The sequence below is a fragment of the Panthera tigris genome, chromosome C1 (assembly GCF_018350195.1).
Source record: "Panthera tigris isolate Pti1 chromosome C1, P.tigris_Pti1_mat1.1, whole genome shotgun sequence".
Taxonomy (NCBI): domain Eukaryota; kingdom Metazoa; phylum Chordata; class Mammalia; order Carnivora; family Felidae; genus Panthera; species Panthera tigris.
The window spans coordinates 34,040,286-34,057,344 of NC_056667.1; the positions used below are offsets into that span (position 1 = coordinate 34,040,286).

The 17,059-nt window shown below is 46.9% G+C and overlaps 2 protein-coding genes across 4 annotated transcripts in view; both read left to right on the forward strand.

Annotated features, from left to right (window-relative positions):
- Window positions 1-1,614, forward strand: part of KDM4A (lysine demethylase 4A) — a 46,282-nt gene extending 44,668 nt beyond the window's left edge. For both annotated transcript variants that reach the window (XM_042996876.1, XM_042996875.1), the window contains exons 21-22: window positions 239-331; window positions 464-1,614. In XM_042996876.1, coding sequence (XP_042852810.1) covers window positions 239-331; window positions 464-604 — 234 coding nt within the window. In that variant the 3' untranslated portion in view covers window positions 605-1,614. The remainder of the gene's footprint in view (window positions 1-238; window positions 332-463) is intronic.
- A 2,570-nt stretch (window positions 1,615-4,184) lies between these two features.
- Window positions 4,185-17,059, forward strand: part of ST3GAL3 (ST3 beta-galactoside alpha-2,3-sialyltransferase 3) — a 199,710-nt gene continuing 186,835 nt past the window's right edge. For both annotated transcript variants that reach the window (XM_042996880.1, XM_042996879.1), the window contains exon 1: window positions 4,185-4,232. The gene's annotated coding sequence lies outside the window, so the exon portion shown is untranslated. The remainder of the gene's footprint in view (window positions 4,233-17,059) is intronic.

Genomic DNA, 17,059 nt, shown 5'->3' on the forward strand with positions numbered 1-17,059 from the left:
TTCAGTGCTTCCTCTTAGAGGCAAGCCTTTGCTCTTGGAAGAGCTCAGGGGTCAGTAACAACCTTTTCAGAGCTAGGGGCTGCCCTGTGTTCAGTTTGCCGGGGGTGGCTTCGAATTTGGCAGTCCTTACTTCAGTGTTCTGGATCCTTCCTGTGACAGCAGAAAGTTGCCATTGTGCTTTGGGGACCAGGGAGAGAGTCAGGGATGTCTTAGCCAAAGGCCTCTGTTTGCTTGGTAGGTGGAGTTCGAGGACGGCTCACAGCTTGTGGTTAAGAGAGATGATGTGTACACGCTGGATGAAGAGCTTCCCAAGAGAGTCAAGTCTAGACTGGTGAGTGTGTTTTCTGTGTGCCCTTGTTCCAGGTCTGGGAGGGAGGGAATGAGGCAAGGGTGTGTCATTTTGTTTTTCCCTTCTGGGTGGTTGGCCACAAAGTGCTCATCTGGCTTGCTTATTCTTCTATAGTCAGTAGCCTCAGACATGCGCTTCAATGAGATTTTCACGGAGAAAGAGGTTAAACAGGAAAAGAAACGGCAACGAGTGATCAACTCAAGATATCGGGAAGATTACATCGAGCCTGCACTATACCGAGCCATCATGGAGTAGGTGCTTCCAGGGGCTGAGAGGTGCCCAGCCATCAAGGCGAGAGCACTCGGGGGTTCCACAGCACAGCAGACACTTGGAACTCTGAAGTCTCTGAAAGTGAAGTTGTAAAATGAAAAGGAACGGAATAACCGACCCCATCGTCTTCTCACGCCCCTACCCGCCACCCCCCCCCCCCCTCGCATTCCGCTGTAGTGAAAGGACAAGCCTTTCTTGGACATGTGGCAGCAGCCGCCTATCACCCAGCTGAAGGGCTGAGCACTGAAATGCTGTGGCTGCACTGGCCCCAGTCTCCAGTGGGGTTGACTGTGCTGGCCAGGCTGGTTGCCCTGTTCCTGGCCTAGGACTTAGCTTCCTAACAATCACCTGCACCAACTAGGCAGAGGTGCTGGTGCTTACTCCCTCTCCCCTTTTGTATTTATGTGTGCGCGCGTATATATGTGTGTGTGTGTGTATGCGCGTGCGCGCGCGTGTGTGTACGTGTGCGCACATGTATGTTTGGTTTGGACCAGCTTCTGCCAGCCCCTGGCCTTTACTTTCTTCCTTGCCTGTCCAGGGCAAACAAAATGTGAAATTCTGCCCTCAGCTGAGTGGAGTAAAGGCTCCTGGGGGTTGGCTGGAGATGAGTGTGGCATCTATGTCCCTGGAACTGCCTCAAGGAAGTGCTGGCAAAGCTGCAGTATTGAGATGTTAAGGAGTTAATGCCACCTCTTTGTCCTGTCTTGAAGGAGCAGATAGGGGCAGTGTGGGTTTGTGCCCATATCATTCTAGGCACAGAGCCCCTGTGGCACAGTATTAGAGGGTGTGGGTGGGGAACACCCTGAAGGGGGGATCTTAATGATGGAAGCAGGCAGAGCCTGGTGGGTGATTTTGTCAACAGAAAATTTGCAATCATGCAGGGGCTGGGAGGGTTAAGATGAACTGGGGCCACTGGAGACCAGGGGCAGGTTTAGATATGCCCCTGGTCTGGGGGTGGGAGGGAGCTGATTTGGGGGTGGGGGAGGGACTGGAGGGCAACACTGAAGGGGTTAAACAGGTTTTGCTCCTCATGAATTTGTTTGCCTGGGATTGGAGGGCTTCACACCTATACCCTGTGTATACAAGAATCAGATTTATAATACTTCCCTGTTTTTTGTTACGTATGAACGCTATAAACCAAATTATTTTGAAAACTGGTGCATCACCTTGTCCTTAGCAATAAAATGTGTTGAGCAGAGGATTGGCTGTGTCTGCCCCAAGGAGCCTGAGTGGCCCAGGGTCAGGCTGGGGGTGTATCTAGTTATAGGCTCTGAAGAAGGGCTGGACACTTTAAGAAAACTTGGGCGGGATCTAGGAAGCTGTCCTAAAGCGATGGGCTCCGGTCCTGTGGCTCTGAGTTAGGACAAGCAAGGTGGGACATGGGGGGCAGAGGCACCTGTGGCTCTGAGCACTTTGTTTTGCTTCCTTTGCCTTAGGTATGGGAAAGAGATGGGCATAGAGGACCAGACCACTTCCACAGTCAAACTGGGTTTGAGCTCTCACTCCTGCAGCGCTTGATTATTATCTTCATGGAGCTAGTCTAAGTTCATGCAAGCATCTGTGTCCTGTACAAATTGTGGAGCCAGCTTGAAAGGAAGGGGTGTATTTTAGGTGCTTTAAGAGCAAGAGACTCGGCTCCTAGTGGGATCCAGTGGGGTCTTGAAGCTGCTCTGAGCTGTCTAGTTGCTGAGAAGCATCCCTGGAGAAAGATCGGTCCCTTTGCCTGGTGGGTTTCTGGGGTCCAGGTGGATGAGGATAGAGCAGCGGCAGGGCAGGGAGGTGCCAGTGACTAGGTGCAGGACGTGGGCACAGAGCTGCTCCAGCTGGCCCTTGGATGGCCTGGCCCTTTCCAGGTGCCGGAGAGGCTTGGGTCAGCTCAGTAGCTCTCAATGCTTCTTTGTGTCCTGGGGCTTAGGAGGTGGATGCTACCTCGTGTCTGATTGTGGGGAAGGCAGGAACAGGAGGTTTCAAAAACACTTTTCTATGCCAACTCCTTCCTGGGCCCAAGAAAAGGAAGTTGACTTTTTTTTGTCCAGCATCCAAGAATTCATTTGAGAGACTAGGCGGAGCCAGGCCTTAATGAATTGTTTGATCCCTCAGAGCACACATCTTTGAAGGGAAGGAACACTTCCCTAGACTTGGCAGGGCCCCAGGCCTTGCTACCTCTCACTGACCCCACCATCCCCATCCCTGCTGAATGACCTGCAGGGCTGAGGTGCCTGGTCTAGCCCCAGAAGAATTCTTAGCAGCTGTTTTTCTAGAAATTTTGCACTTTGAATTTTAGTTTAAGTAATAACTCTGGGGAAACCCGAAGTTTAAAGAGTTGCTCAAGTCCCACAGAGCAGGCTGTTGTATTTTTCAGACTTTAAGTGATCTCTACACCCCCTGGGGGTTAGGGGGGCTCGAACTCACGACCCTGAGATCAAGAGCTGCATGCTCTTATGACTGAGTCAGCCAGGGACTCCAGGCTCCTTGGTTTTCTTCCTCACTGCCTGCCAGTGCAGTCAGGCCCAGGACTTAGAGGACACACTCCAGGGAAGCGTTTTAGGCAGGTTCTAACCAGAACCCTTTTTGTCAGGGCAAACTGCTCTCTTTTCCTAAGGTAGGATCCCTGGGTTGGCAGCCAAGGATCGCAACCCGACAGTATCTTCTCCCTTCCGTTAATCCCACTGGAGGTCCTACGTTTCAAATTGTGCCCCAGATGGATGCCGGTGCTCTGCTGCGGGAAGGAGGGGTAGGGTGGAAGAGAGCTGGGACCTCGGGAGCTGCAAAGGGTAGACGGGGCGAGTGGTCCGGTGCCCGAACTAAAACCCTTCCTGCCAGACTCTGAAATGGGAAATAACGAATAGCAGCCAGCGAATCCTGCCCCCACCACACCCACCCTTTACCCCACAGGATCCGTAGAGGTCTCCAAGCCTTGGGCCTCCGAGAGCCCAGTGGAGGCGCTCAGCTGGTCTCCGGGCGGCAGCTGCGCCCTCGGCGTGGAATGACGGTGACCGCCCAGCACTCTGCGCCCGGGAGGCCCCCGGCCCACCGTGCCGCACGGCGAGAAAGGCTCCCGAGGGGCTGGGTCATCCCCGCGGGCTTCAGGTGTCCGCACGAACGGGCGCCCTCCGGGCGTGATGCTGGGGGGAGAAGGATGTCTCCAGGCGGCGGACGTGCTCCGAGGAGCCAAGGCGAGGTGTTCGCGTTGACCAGCAGGCCGGCCCCGCTCGGCTCCTCACCACCCGCAGCCCGGGTCGGGAAAGTGGGGGTGCCCGTGCCTATTGGGCCTCCGCGAGCTTGCGCTCGCCCGCTGCCCGCAGCGCAGCTCTGCATTGGTCAGCCCGGCGCCCCGCCCGGCTCCCGCGCCCCGATTGGCCGTGGATGTGCCCGACCCCCGGCGAGGGCGCTGAGGCGGAGAGCGGGATTGGTGGTCCCGCCGTCCCCGGGTCGCGGCCGCGCGCTCCGCCCGCCGCTGCGTCCCCACTATGGCGGCGCCCAGGCAGCCCACCGCGTCGTGGGCGCCCGCCGGGGTCCCCCGCGGCTGCCGCCGCCGCCTGCGCCCTCGCCTCCGCCTTCCCGCCCGCGCCGGGCCGGGCGCCGCCTCCCCCCTGCCTCCCTCTCCGCTGCGGTAAGAGCCAGTCGCGCGCGCGTCGGGGCGCGGCAGCCACCGCGGCTAACGGTGTCCGCGCCACCCCTTTCCTCCCCTCCCGTCCCCTCCCCTCCCTTCCCCCGCCGCCCCGGGTCCCGGCGGGGCGCGCGGAGCCCGCCTGCCTGCTCGCGCTGGGGAAGAAGGGACGGTCGGGACACACGGCCTAGCTGTCCTCGAGTACCGAAGTCCGGTTCGGACTGGGGACTCCGGCCCGGAGCCCGGCCCCTGGGCGACCTCGGCCGGGAAGGGGCCGCCAGGCCTCCGGGGAGGACGGCTGGACCCGGGCCGAGCGGTGTGAGGTCACCTGCGTGCGGGACCCCGCCGCGCTGCGCACCTTGGTGCAGAGGAAGGACGGGCAGGCGGGCCTCGGCTGTGGGAAGGGGAAGGAAAAGTGCAGGGAGAGCTTGAGCGGGAATCTGCAGCGTACTGGTAGCGGCTGTCCTTGCTTACCGCTTTCCTAGCAGCCAGACGTCCTGGAAACCCGGTCAGTTTGATCGGCATAGTACGCCTCCTCTCCTGCTTCCTTTCCCTCTCACACTTTTCTTTCCCCCATTGTTAACTCGCCGGTCTTGCTTGCAAGAGGAAATAATCTTCGTGATGACAGCAGGTTTGGTTAGGATGGTGTCCTACGAATATTTTGGATTCCTTTTTACAACTGCTCATTTTTAGGATTCCGCAATAAACTTGATTTCTGTTTGTGTTTCCCTCACATGCCAGGGAGGAGTGAAACGTGTTGAGCTATAAAGCATAGTCATTAATTGAGAGAGAGAGAGAGAGACCAATGGAGACAGCTGTTATTTTGTAAAATCTAGGAACTTTTTTTTGTGGATCTAGTTTGCGCTGTCTATACTATATAGCTGGTTGAACGTGAGGGTACAACGGAACACTTATTAGGTTCCCAAAAGTGAAATAGTCCGCATGGGAAATTAGGTTATTTATTTCTGAGTCAGAATCACCTTGGAGTGATGATCATTGAACTGTTTGGTATGCCTTCAAGTCAAAAGGATTAAAAGGAAGCTGGCCGAAAAGTTTATGACCAAATGGTGTTTTCAGATCTCTTATTAAGGCAATAAACAGCTCCTAAGATTTAAGGATGCTTAACTCAAGGACATTTTGAAGTATTAGGTGCTGAAGCTGCCTATTTTGCATGTCTATATAATCGTGATTTACTGAAAACAAGTTATTAAAGAGGAAATAAGATGTGCATGTTCTTAATTGGCTTTGGGTTATCACTAGAGTGTCTAATGAATGCATATTGTGCACAAGGTCATTGGACTGTGGGGAACTCAAGACCTGTAATGGAAGAGACTTGTTCTGACCAGGCCCATGAGATAGTTGTGGGAATAAAGGACACACGGGAAACTGATAACTAATGCTGTTGCCTCTGGAATTCCTAGACAGTAGGTATGGAAATCGGGAAAAGGAGAAACCCATGTGTTTGAGGAAGGTTTTACAGGGAAGGTGAAGCTTGACTTAAGCCATGAATGGGTAAGCCTGTGGGGTGGGGCGGGGGGGGGGGCGGATGAAGAGGAAGAAGTGAAGAAAGGAGAAAGTGAGGACGGTCTGGGGTGGGGGTGGGGGGGTCAGGGGAGAACCCAAAGTGCTTAAGGGTGATTCCAGGGCGTTCCTATCAGGGAAAAGTAGGAGATAAGTTTGTACAAAAGAGGGAGGTGTAGTGTCAGATTGAGAAGTAACTTTGTCCCAGGAGAGCAAAGGATTAAACTAGTAGTAGCATTTACTTCAGGTGAAGCTGGAGCTAGCATTTAGAAAAATACATGGTAGCACTTTATTTGTTCTTGTCACTTTTGTGATTAATTTCCGCAGTGTGGATGGACAGTCCTCGTAGCTACCCAGGATCTGCCCCTCGAGACTCCCTCTTGCCTTTCTAGACTCTCCTCCCCTCGTGTTCACTTGGGTGCCAGGCCTTGCTGACATACTGCCACGCTGTTTTTGCTTCTTTCCATTTCTACTGTCATCACACTTATTTGGGGTCATTGATACCGTTCTCTTGAGTTGTTGCAGACATCCCCCAACATTTTCTTTTCTTTCCTCCCATCTATGCTGTGTACTGCCATCACCTCCAGACATCTCACTTCCCCAGTCAAGACTTTGAATGGTTCCCTCCTGTCCGTTGAATTAGGCACAGACCCGCCTGGCAAAGACACTACGGGTGAACCAATTTCTTGTCATTCCCTTAGATTTTATTAAGTTTTCCAGGTCAGTAGAAGTATTTGCTCTTTGTGCTTTGCTGTTTGTGCTCCATATCTTTGCTTATGTTGCTTTTTCTATCTTAAATGACCCCCTTGAATCTCTAATTGTTGGTTCTTACCCGTGTTTCAGGGCCATGTGATATGGAACTTCCTTTGTGAAACTTCTCTGTACTTTTCTTCCCATCTACATGGGACTTGTCTCTCCTTTAAACCATTGTAACGCTGGCGTCTGCCTTTTTGGCACAGTCGTCAACATAAGACTGCAACTTTTTCGAGACCTAGACTATCTTCGTCATCTAGCATGGTATTTTGTACATAGTAGGTACTTGACAGGTGTGTTTTATATTGCACATAGCCTGGAACAGAGATGGATGCAAAGAAAGTAACTTACGTGAGAGAATTCCTTACTAAGAGATCTGACGTATTGATCTGATGTATTGATCTGGATAACTTGGATTAGACTGCATAACAAAAGCCCATTAAGACTTAAGTGGCTTAATAGAACAAAAGTTGATTTTTCCTTCATGCACAGGGAACTCTGCTCCTCAGTCACTCAGGGACCCAGACTGATGGAAACTCCATCTGAACATAGTGTTTTCCATGATCACTTCGATTGAGTGAAAGATGGTGGTTAAGGGGCACTGATTTTGTTTTTTTAAGTTTGTTTATTTTGAGAGAGAGAGCAATCAGGGGAGGGGCAGAGAGAGAGGATCCCAAGCAGGTTCTGTGCTGTCAGGGCAGAGCATGAAATGGGGCTCGATCTCACGAACTGTGAGATCGTGACCTGAGCCAAAACCTAGTCAGATGCTTGGCTGACTGAGCCACCCAGGCACCCCAAGGGGCACTGATTTTTATTTTTATTTTTAAAGTTTACTTATTTATTTTGAGAGAAAGAGAGTGCAAGCAGGAGAAGGGCAGAGAGAGAGAGAGAGAGGGAGGGAGAATCCCAAGCAGGCTCTGTGCTGTCAGCGCAGAGCCAGACGCAGGGCTCAAACCCACAAACTGTGAGATCATGAGCTGAGCTGAAATCAAGAGTCGGACGCTTAGCCAGCTGGGCCACCCAGGCACCCCACGGGGCACTGATTTTTGAAGTCTCGGTCCCAAATGGTGTGTGTCACTTTCGGTCACATTTCATGGACTGAGGCAAGTCACGTGGCCACACCTGACTTTAAAGAAGAACGAGAAATCACAGTTAGCATGTGCCTGGGAAGCAAAGAGTTGGACATGATTGGTGGACGACACGAAGGACCGCTACATCATTTATGACTATCACAGCCCCTAGAAGATTGGAAGTAGCAAAATCAGCTGGCCCGGTAGAGACCAGCACATTGACAGTAGCAAGAAATGGTCGCTCTAACTTGGCATGAGATGAAGGTGAATTGGGAAGCTGGAACTCCGTAACAGGCACTGTACCTGCCCACAGGCCAGGGCTGCTGGTACAGGGTATACCCTAACCACAGTGCAGTCATGCCTAAGGGCATCACAGTTTTACAGTGCCCTCAGTAATGAACACCTGAATGGTCCAAAAATAGTTAAGTTCTATTCAAGTTATTTAGCCAGGAAGAGTGAAGTAACTTGAGGTACATTATTGCTTGCTGAACTAAGAAGGACTCTTAGTTTCACGTTGGTTTAATTGGGTTTGCTTGAGGCCATCAAACTTGGGTATTTGGCGAGGGGATTTCACTTTTGGTAAAGAAGAGAAGCAGAGAGCGGTTGGAGCTGTGGTTCAGAAGACAGGGTCTGGGTTGAAATCTTGTCTCTGCCACTAATTGTCTGACACTGAGGAAGCATCTTATTCTTGAGCCCGAGATTCCCCATCAGTAAAATGCGCAGGGTGTTCTCAGTGCATAGGGTGAATAAAAAGCGTTCGTTTATGGCAAGTGCTTTGCGCAGTACCTCGTTCAGAGGACGCACCCCCGTTCAGGGACATCACCAGCAGCAGTAGCAGGATTTGAAAAACCTTTGAGAAAACTCAGGAATGTAGGTAGAGGTGTTCCCCCAGATTTTCCTACCTTTTTCCTTTCCTTGGATAGCATTCCTGCCACACCTTTCTTATTTTCACATGTGTCGTATTTTATATGACGAAGCTGTGTGCCTGTCTGTGTCCTCCATCCCACTCGACACCCTACTTGTGACCCAAGTATTTACTGAACAGGTGCTGTGTGCAAGGCTGTGTGCTGGGTCATGGCATTATAAGTAAGAAAGGTGTGTCCCTGGCCTGAAGGGGCCTGTAGTCTGGTAGGACTGGAAGCCAGTGAACCCAGCAGTGAAAATACATTTGAGGGGCCTGTGGGATCTCCTAAAAGGGCACCTGCTGTCACACTGGAATATAAATCATGGTTTTCCGGAGACGTTCACACCAGCCCAAGTCTTGAAGAACGACTGGTTATAAGAAGGGTGGATGTGGGTTTGAAAGGCTTTCAGGCAGGAAATGTGTGTAATGCCCTAGAAACACGAGAGTGTGGCTACATCCTGAGGACACTTGAGTGGCAGGAGGAAAGGGTATGTTTGTGGAGTGTGTGGAGGCTGCAGGAGGCGGCTTGCGAAGGCTGTGAGTTCAGGGGACAAAGCTTTTATCCTGCGCATGATTAGTAGCCACGGAGGGGTTCCAGGGTAGGAAATCAGCTCTGCCTTTTAGGAAGGTCCCTGTGTGTGGAGGGCGCCGAGGAGTGATTATCCCGTTTCCCTGACAGGGGAAGTGCTGAGTGTGCAGCCACAGTTCTGAGCCTGCTACATGAGGGTTGTAAAATATTTATGTGTGGGGAGAGAGGAGAAGGAGGCGAGTGCGGGGAGGGTACCAGTTGGACTACTGCCATGATGCAAAGGCTGTGTCCGTGCCCTTCCTGGGCGGGAAGAGCGCCCTGGACGGGGGCCAGCAGACCAGGGTTTCAGTCATGGCTTCCGCAGTTTCTACAGTAGGACCCCGGGCCAGTTTCAGAACCCCTTGTGTCTTGGTTTCCAGATTTGTAAAATGGGGTAAAAAACAGCTACCTTGCAAGATTGCTGCCCTGGAGACTCGGGCAAAAAGATGTTAAAAGCCTGGTGCTATTAGATAACATAAGGGACCTTCTTCTAATAAAAATAATAATTTTAAGGGGCGCCTGGGTGGCTCAGTTGGTTAAGCTTCCGACTTCAACCTATGTCATGATCTCGCTGTTCCCGAGTTCGAGCCCTACATCGGGCTCTGTGCTGACAGCTCGGAGCCTGGAGCCTGTTTCCGATTCTGTGTCTCCCTCTCTCTCTGCCCCTCTTTTACTTGTGCTCTCTCTCTTTCTCTCTCCCTCTCTTTCTCTCTTTCTCTCTCAAAATTAAATAAACATTTAAAAAATGATAATGATAATAATAGTTTTAAGACTTCTAAGGTTTAGCATATTACCTGGCTCATGGTAGGTGATGAAATCATTAGCCTTAAATCCCACCATCTAGAGATAACCACTGCCATCCCTGTGGTTTTATTTCTGCATTTTAAGTGGTTGGTGATGCTGGTCTGTCTGGGAGTGTTAGGCATCAGGGGATTATTCTGAGATCAAGAAGGGAAGAATTGATACAGATAACATACCAACTTAAACATTCTTTAAAGGCCAGCACATTATATATGGCTCTTCAGCTGCTGCCAGCCCTCACCCAGAAGTCACACATGCACATGTGCACATACTCTTGCTACTGGTGTTACTATAATGTGCTCACTGCATGTGCAACAAAAAAGTGTGTATTTCTTCAGCCTGTTGTCATCATCGACGGCTTCCCCCCTGAAATTTTGCTCCTCCTCAGTCTTCTGAGCATGTTTTTATTTTTTATTAAAAGCTTTTTTTAACATTTATTTATTTATTTTTTTAATGTTTATTTATTTTTGAGACAGAGAGAGACAGAGCATGAACAGGGGAGGGGCAGAGAGAGAGGGAGACACAGAATCTGAAACAGGCTCCAGGCTCTGAGCTGTCAGCACAGAGCCTGACGCGGGGCCCAAACTCACGGACCGTGAGATCATGACCTGGGCCGAGGTCGGACACTCAACCGACTGAGCCACCCAGGCGCCCCCTGAACATGTTTTTAAAGATGATAATGGAACTTTAATTGGGTTTGTTCTCCATTAGGTTCCTCCCTGGTCATCCTGGCTGACAGGAGTTCCTCCCCTCTGAGCTCCTGTACCACTTAATTTATGTTATTCTGATTAAATGTCATCTACTGCCTTGTCTTATCATTATTTGTCTATATATCAGTACATTTTCCCATTCCTTGATGTCAGTTTTTCTTACACAGTAATAGAAAGATGGCATGTTTATGTATTTTTAACATGACTTAAAAACCCACTGAAGCCTTTTGTTTGAAATATGTTGAACAGGTTAGAAAATTCAATGACTGGGGTACCTGGCTGACTCGGTTGGTAGAGTATGCAACTCTTGATCTTGGGATTGTAAGCTGGAGCCCCACATTGGGTGTAGAGATTACTTAAAAGTAAAATGTTTAAAAAAGAGAAAATTCTATTGCTAGATTTAAAAAAAAAAGTTTGTTTATTTATTTTGAGAGAGAGCACACATGTGTGCATGTGGGAGAGGGGTAGAGAGACTGGGAGAGAGAGAATCCCAAGCAGGCTCCTTGCTGTCAGTGCAGAGCCGGATGCTGGGCTTGATCTCACAAACTGAGATCATGACCTGAGCCAAAGTCAAGAGTCGGACGCTTAACTGATTGAGCAACCCAGGTGCCCCAAGTTTTTTTCTTAATTAATTAATTAACTAATGTAATCTCTACATCCAGTGTAGGGCTCAAACTCATGACCCCGAGATCAAGAGTTGTATGCTCTTCTGACTGAGCCAGCCAGGTACCCCACTAAGTTTGTTTTTTTTTTTTTTAATTGAAGTCTAGTTAATGCTTTATTACTAAATCTTTAAAACATATAAAAAATAAATCATGCAGCAGTGATTCTTAGGGTTTTTAGTCTCAGGACCCCTTTATAAATTTAAAAATTATTGAAACCCTAAAGAACTTCTACTCCTGTGGGCTTTGTCTATTGATATTTAATGTACTAAAAATTACTGAGAAAACTTTAAATTCTAAGAATACAACCATACATTCCATTAGCTGTGAGGACAGTGATGTGACAACAGCTGTTATGTAGCCTTTGGATAATGTGCTAGACCCTTGTGAGAAAATGAGAGTGAATAAGGCAAATGGTGTGTTCGAATTATTATGAAAGTAGTTTTAAACTCATGGATCTGCTGAAAGGGCCTTGGGGACCCTCATGGGTACATGGACCACTTTGATGACTACTGACATATAAATGTGAGAGTTTTTATAAGTGATACTTTTATATCTTTTTGGCAACAAAGTAACATAAAGGTGGATATACTACCAAACATTGGTTTTCAAAATGTGCTCAACACAGTATATATTTTTTTAAAAGTAACTAGTTTCTAGCTTTGGTTAAGACAAGTCCTTTACCTTGAAAGGACAATTGTGTGTATTTTTGGAATATCTGCAAAGTACCATACTGCTAACAGACATTTGTCATGCCAGTCATGGTCAGCAAACTTGGAACACGAGTATTTTTGTAAAAGAAAAATACACAACTGCTCTTTTAGTTCTAGAAATCTTAATATGCTGTCTGTCAGACAATACTTAGAGAACTTCTTTGAGATGTAAGAGTTTCGTGGTTACTCACCGTCTCGTTATCAAATTTGGTTATGATCCTATTTCAGAGATTCGATTCTTACGAGATTAGCGACATTAATGTCATTCTGTAATGCGTAAACTGCACTGCATCACAGAGCAGGTGAACAAATAATGATCCACTCTCCTCCATGCTGTGGGACTTTCATACTTCCTGAGGATTTTTCCTGAGCCTCGTGCCACAAGACATTTGACATGGGGTTGTGTAAGTGTTGATTGAAGTTAAATGTTAGAAATGTTTATAAGTAAAAGTTTTGTTTCTTTCCATACTTTGGTGAATCATTTTGAGTATGCTTTGCGATGCACATCCTGTCTGAAGGCAAAGGGCCTGAGGTATTGCAGTAGCCTCTTCTTGGTCTTGGCTTAGTCTTTTCCAGGCTGTGCTCCATATCACTATCCCAGTGATCTTTCCAAAATACAGATCTGACTGTATCATTTCTCTGCTTAATCCCCGAAGTGGTTTTCCATTGCCAATGGGATAAATTTCAGACTCTTTAGCATGGCATCTAAGGCCTCTCCTACCCTTTTACTGCCTCACCTTCTTTGCTGAAGCTTTTCCTATATGTCATTAATTTCCATCATCTTACAATGTTTGTACTCTAACTGCATGCACCACCCTGCTCTCTCTCTAGGGCAGACATCACACTGTGTTCCTACTGTTGTACTCAGGTGCCTAATAATGGCTTCTACCTGGACGTATGTTATAATATACGTTCTATACATTAAGCTAACATGTTGTCTGTAGATAGATTAATGTTATATGTTCTATATGACATATATAGTATTTTATATATATATATAAAGCATGGCAGATAAACAATGATGTGGAACTACTATGTAGGCCTAAGACATTTAATGTCTCAAATAACGGGAGTGAAGAGAACAGTTAACTTGTATTTTCTTTCTTTCTTTCTTTCTTTCTTTCTTTCTTTCTTTCTTTCTTTCTTTCTTTCTTTCTTTCTCTCTCTCTTTCTTTCTCTCTCTCTCTCTCCTCCCTCCCTCCCTCCCTCTTTCTTCTTTCTTTCTTTCTCTCTCTCTCTCTCTTTCTTTCTCTCTCTCTCCCTCCCTCCCTCCCTCCCTCCCTCTTTCTTCTTTCTTTCTTTCTTTCTTTCTTTCTTTCTTTCTTTCTTTCTTTTCTTTCTTTTCTTTCTTTTCTTTCTTTCTTTGTCTTTAGATCATGTGTGTATGTATGTAGTCTCCCTGCCCAGTGTGGGGCTTGAACTCATGACTCTCAGATCAAGAATTGGATGCTCTACTGACTGAGCCACCCAGGTCCCTTAAATGCTTTATTTTTAAAAAAAAAAATTTAATGCTTACTTATTTTTGAGAGAGAGAGAGAGAGATTGTGAGTGGGGGATGGTCAGAGAGAGAGGGAGACACAGAATCTGAAGCAGGCTCCAGGCTCTGAGCTATCAGCACAGAACCCGACATGGGGCTTGAACTCACAAACAGTGAGATGACACCTGAGCTGAAGTCGGATGCTTAACCAACTGAGCCACCCAGGTGGCCCTGTTTTATTTTTTTTTTAAGTTTATTTATTTATTTTTAGTATTTTCTCTACCCAACTTGGGGCTCAAACTCACAACCCTGAGATCAAAAGTCGCATGCTCTACCCTCTGAGCCAGCCAGTGCCCCCATATTTTCTAATATTGTATTTTACGCTTAAAACAACAGAAAACTATAATGATACCTATCACTAGGTCTTTTTTTATTTTTTCTTTTTTAATGTTTATTTTTGAAAGGGGGCCAGGGGACGGAGGATCAGAAGCAAGCTCTGCACTGACAGCAGGAAGCCCGACGTGGGGCTTGAACTCACAAACTGTGAGATCGTGACCTGAGCCGAAGCCGGACAGGCAACTGCCCGAGGCACCCAGGTGCCCCTAAAGCCTTAATATGCCATATCGTATCAGAGTTTTGTTTTGTTTTGCTTAAAGAGATAGAACATTACATTTCCAATAAATGCCTCATAAGTATTTTTCCCTAGTCTTTTTCCTCGTTCACCAGAGAAAACTATCTTGAATTTAAAGTTTTTAAAGCCCCATACGTGTTTTTATGCTTTTGCCACATGTTATATCCCACGTACTGTACATACCAGGGGTTGGCGAATGAACTTGCGGGTTTTATTGGAACACTGCCATGCCCATGTTTAAGTGTTGTTATTGACTGCTCTCATGCTATAGTTTTCTGGACACATTGCCATCTCCCAGCCCCCTTCAGCCCCTGCCTGTTGATCTCAATTGGCTCAGGCAAAGGAGGGTCATCTCCTCAAACTGATTGCGTTCAGCAATTTTTAAACTTCCACATAGAATTTACCTTTTCCAAATAAGGCACCATGTCTACAACCTTGTCCTCCAAACACCATTAAAACAGTGTTAAGCAAAACCCCCTTAAAACCAAACCTTAACAGCTCCTATTCCGAAAGGGTTGTTTTTTGTTTGTTTGGTTTTTGAGTAAAAACAAAGAACTGAAAGTTTTGTTTCCTTGGGTAACCCCTCCCCAACCCCCCTTTTCCTCAGCTACTTCTGAAGGGAGTATCCGACCAGGGACAAAACATTTTCCGTCTTCTGTTTTTATCATCTTGGTAGACATCTAATTTTCACTTAGTCACTGACGACCTGTGTTATAGGAGCCTGGGTCCAATCAGGGGAGAGAAACCACATGGGACTTTGAGCAGTCAAGCTTTAAGAATTATTGTTATTATTATTGTTTTAAATGTTTATTTACTTTTGATCACACTCACAGAATGTGAGCAAGGGAGGGGCAGAGAGAGAGGGAGACACAGAATCTGAAGCAGGCTCCAGGCCTTGAGCTGTCAGCACAGAGCCCATGCGGGGCTTGAACCCATGAACTGTGAGATCATGACCTGAGCCGAAGTCGGACGCTTAACCAACTGAGCCACCCAGGTGCCCCCAAACTTCAAGAATTGTTAACTATAACAGGGATTTGAAGTAACATGAAATCAACTAGTAAGTAAAAAAATAAGCATGTGGAAGGATGCTTAACATCATTTTTTTATTATTAAAACAATTTTTAAAAAATGTTTATTTACTTTTTGAGAGAGAGAGATAGAGCACAAGTGGGGAATGGGGCAGAGAGAGAGGGAGACACAGAATCCTAAGCAGGCTCCCTGCTCTGAGCTGTCCGCACGGAGCCTGGGCTCGAACTAACGGACCGCGATATCATGACCTGAGCCAAAGTTGGAAGCTTAACCGACTGAGCTGCCCAGGCGCCCCTCCTCAACATCATTAACTAATGGAATGTAAAGCAAAACCAGAATGAGACGCTTGCCCTCACCCCAGCTCTCTCTAATTATCCATTTTTGTATCTATACATCTGTTGTTCCATTTGCTTGGTTCATACCCACTAGGATGGCTGTAATCAAAAAGATAGATAAGAACTAGGGTTGGCACAGGTGTGGAGAAATCAGAACTCTCACAACCCTGCTGATGGGAACATACAAAGGTACAGCTGGCATTTCCTCAAACAGTTAAACATAGAGTCACCATATGTACCAGGTATATTTCACTCCTAGGTGTATACCCAAGTGCATTCATAAGTATATACCCAAGAGAAATTAAAACTTATGTCCATGTAGAAACTTGCACATCAGTGTTCCTAGCAGCATTATTCAGCCAAAAAGTGGAAACAACCCAACGTCAGTCAACTGATAAACGGATGAATAAAATGTGATGTGTTCGTATGATGGAATGTTATTTGGCAATAAAAAGAAATGAAGTACTGATAACATGCTACAATATACATGAACCTTGAAAATGTTATGCTAAGTGAAAGGAGCCTGTCACAAAAGACCACATATTGTATTATTCCATATACAGTAAAACCTTGGTTTGCGAGCGTAATTTGTTCTGGAAACATGCTTGTAATCCACAGCATTTGTATATCAAAGCAAATTTCTGCATAAGAAATAATGAAGGGTAGCCTGGGTGGCTCAGTTGGTTAAATGTCCGACTTCAGCTCAGGTCATGATCTTGCGGTTTGTGGGTTCAAGCCCTGCATCAGGCTCTGTGCTGGCAGCTCAGAGCCTGGAGCCTGCTTCAGATTCTGTGTTTCCCTCTTTCTGCCTCTTTTGCTCTCAAAAATACATAAACATTTAAAAAATTAAAAAAAAGAAATAATGGAAACTCAGATGATTCGTTCCACAACCCAAAAATATTGATATAAAAATGATTACAATACTATAATATAATACAAAGTAATAAATAAAATACAAAATGTAAAGAAAAGTAAATTAACCTGCACTTACCTTTGGAAACCTTTGTGGCTCGTGCGAGGGAGACGAGAGAGGAGGGTTATCATGTCAGACAACTTTCACTATCACTAACGGAATCACTGCTATCTCTTGGCTCAATGTAATCTTTTTCCTTTTGTGCAACTTTAGCAAGGAACCTTTCCAATGACACTTGCTTTTGCCTCCTTCTGAGGATGTTGCAGAAATGTGACATTGCATTGTCATTAAACAGATTCATTGTTTGCCCTGCTACAACCTTATTTGGGGGCTACAGCCTTATTTGGGTAGTGCTTTTCTGCAGAATTTCGTTTTGCACTGTTTCCCACATTTTACACATCTCCCTAACTTCATTTAAAGTGAGGGATTCCTCCACCTTTTTCTCCTCCTTCTCTGCAGATGAGATGCAGACATAGACTTCTTAGAAAATCTTACAGTTTCGGCCACTCGCATACCTTGTTCGTACTTCTTGATGATTTCCTTCTTAATTTCCACCGTAATCATCTCCTTCTTACCACTGTTCTTTTTAACTTTTTTCTGCATGGGGACCATTGTATATGCTCACACGGATGTTGACTACAGTACAGTATTAGTAAACCCTTGTCATATACTGTATTTAATATAACTGGCAATAAGGCAGCAGAGGAAAGGGTCTATGTCTGCAAGCAGCCTGACCTAGAGTG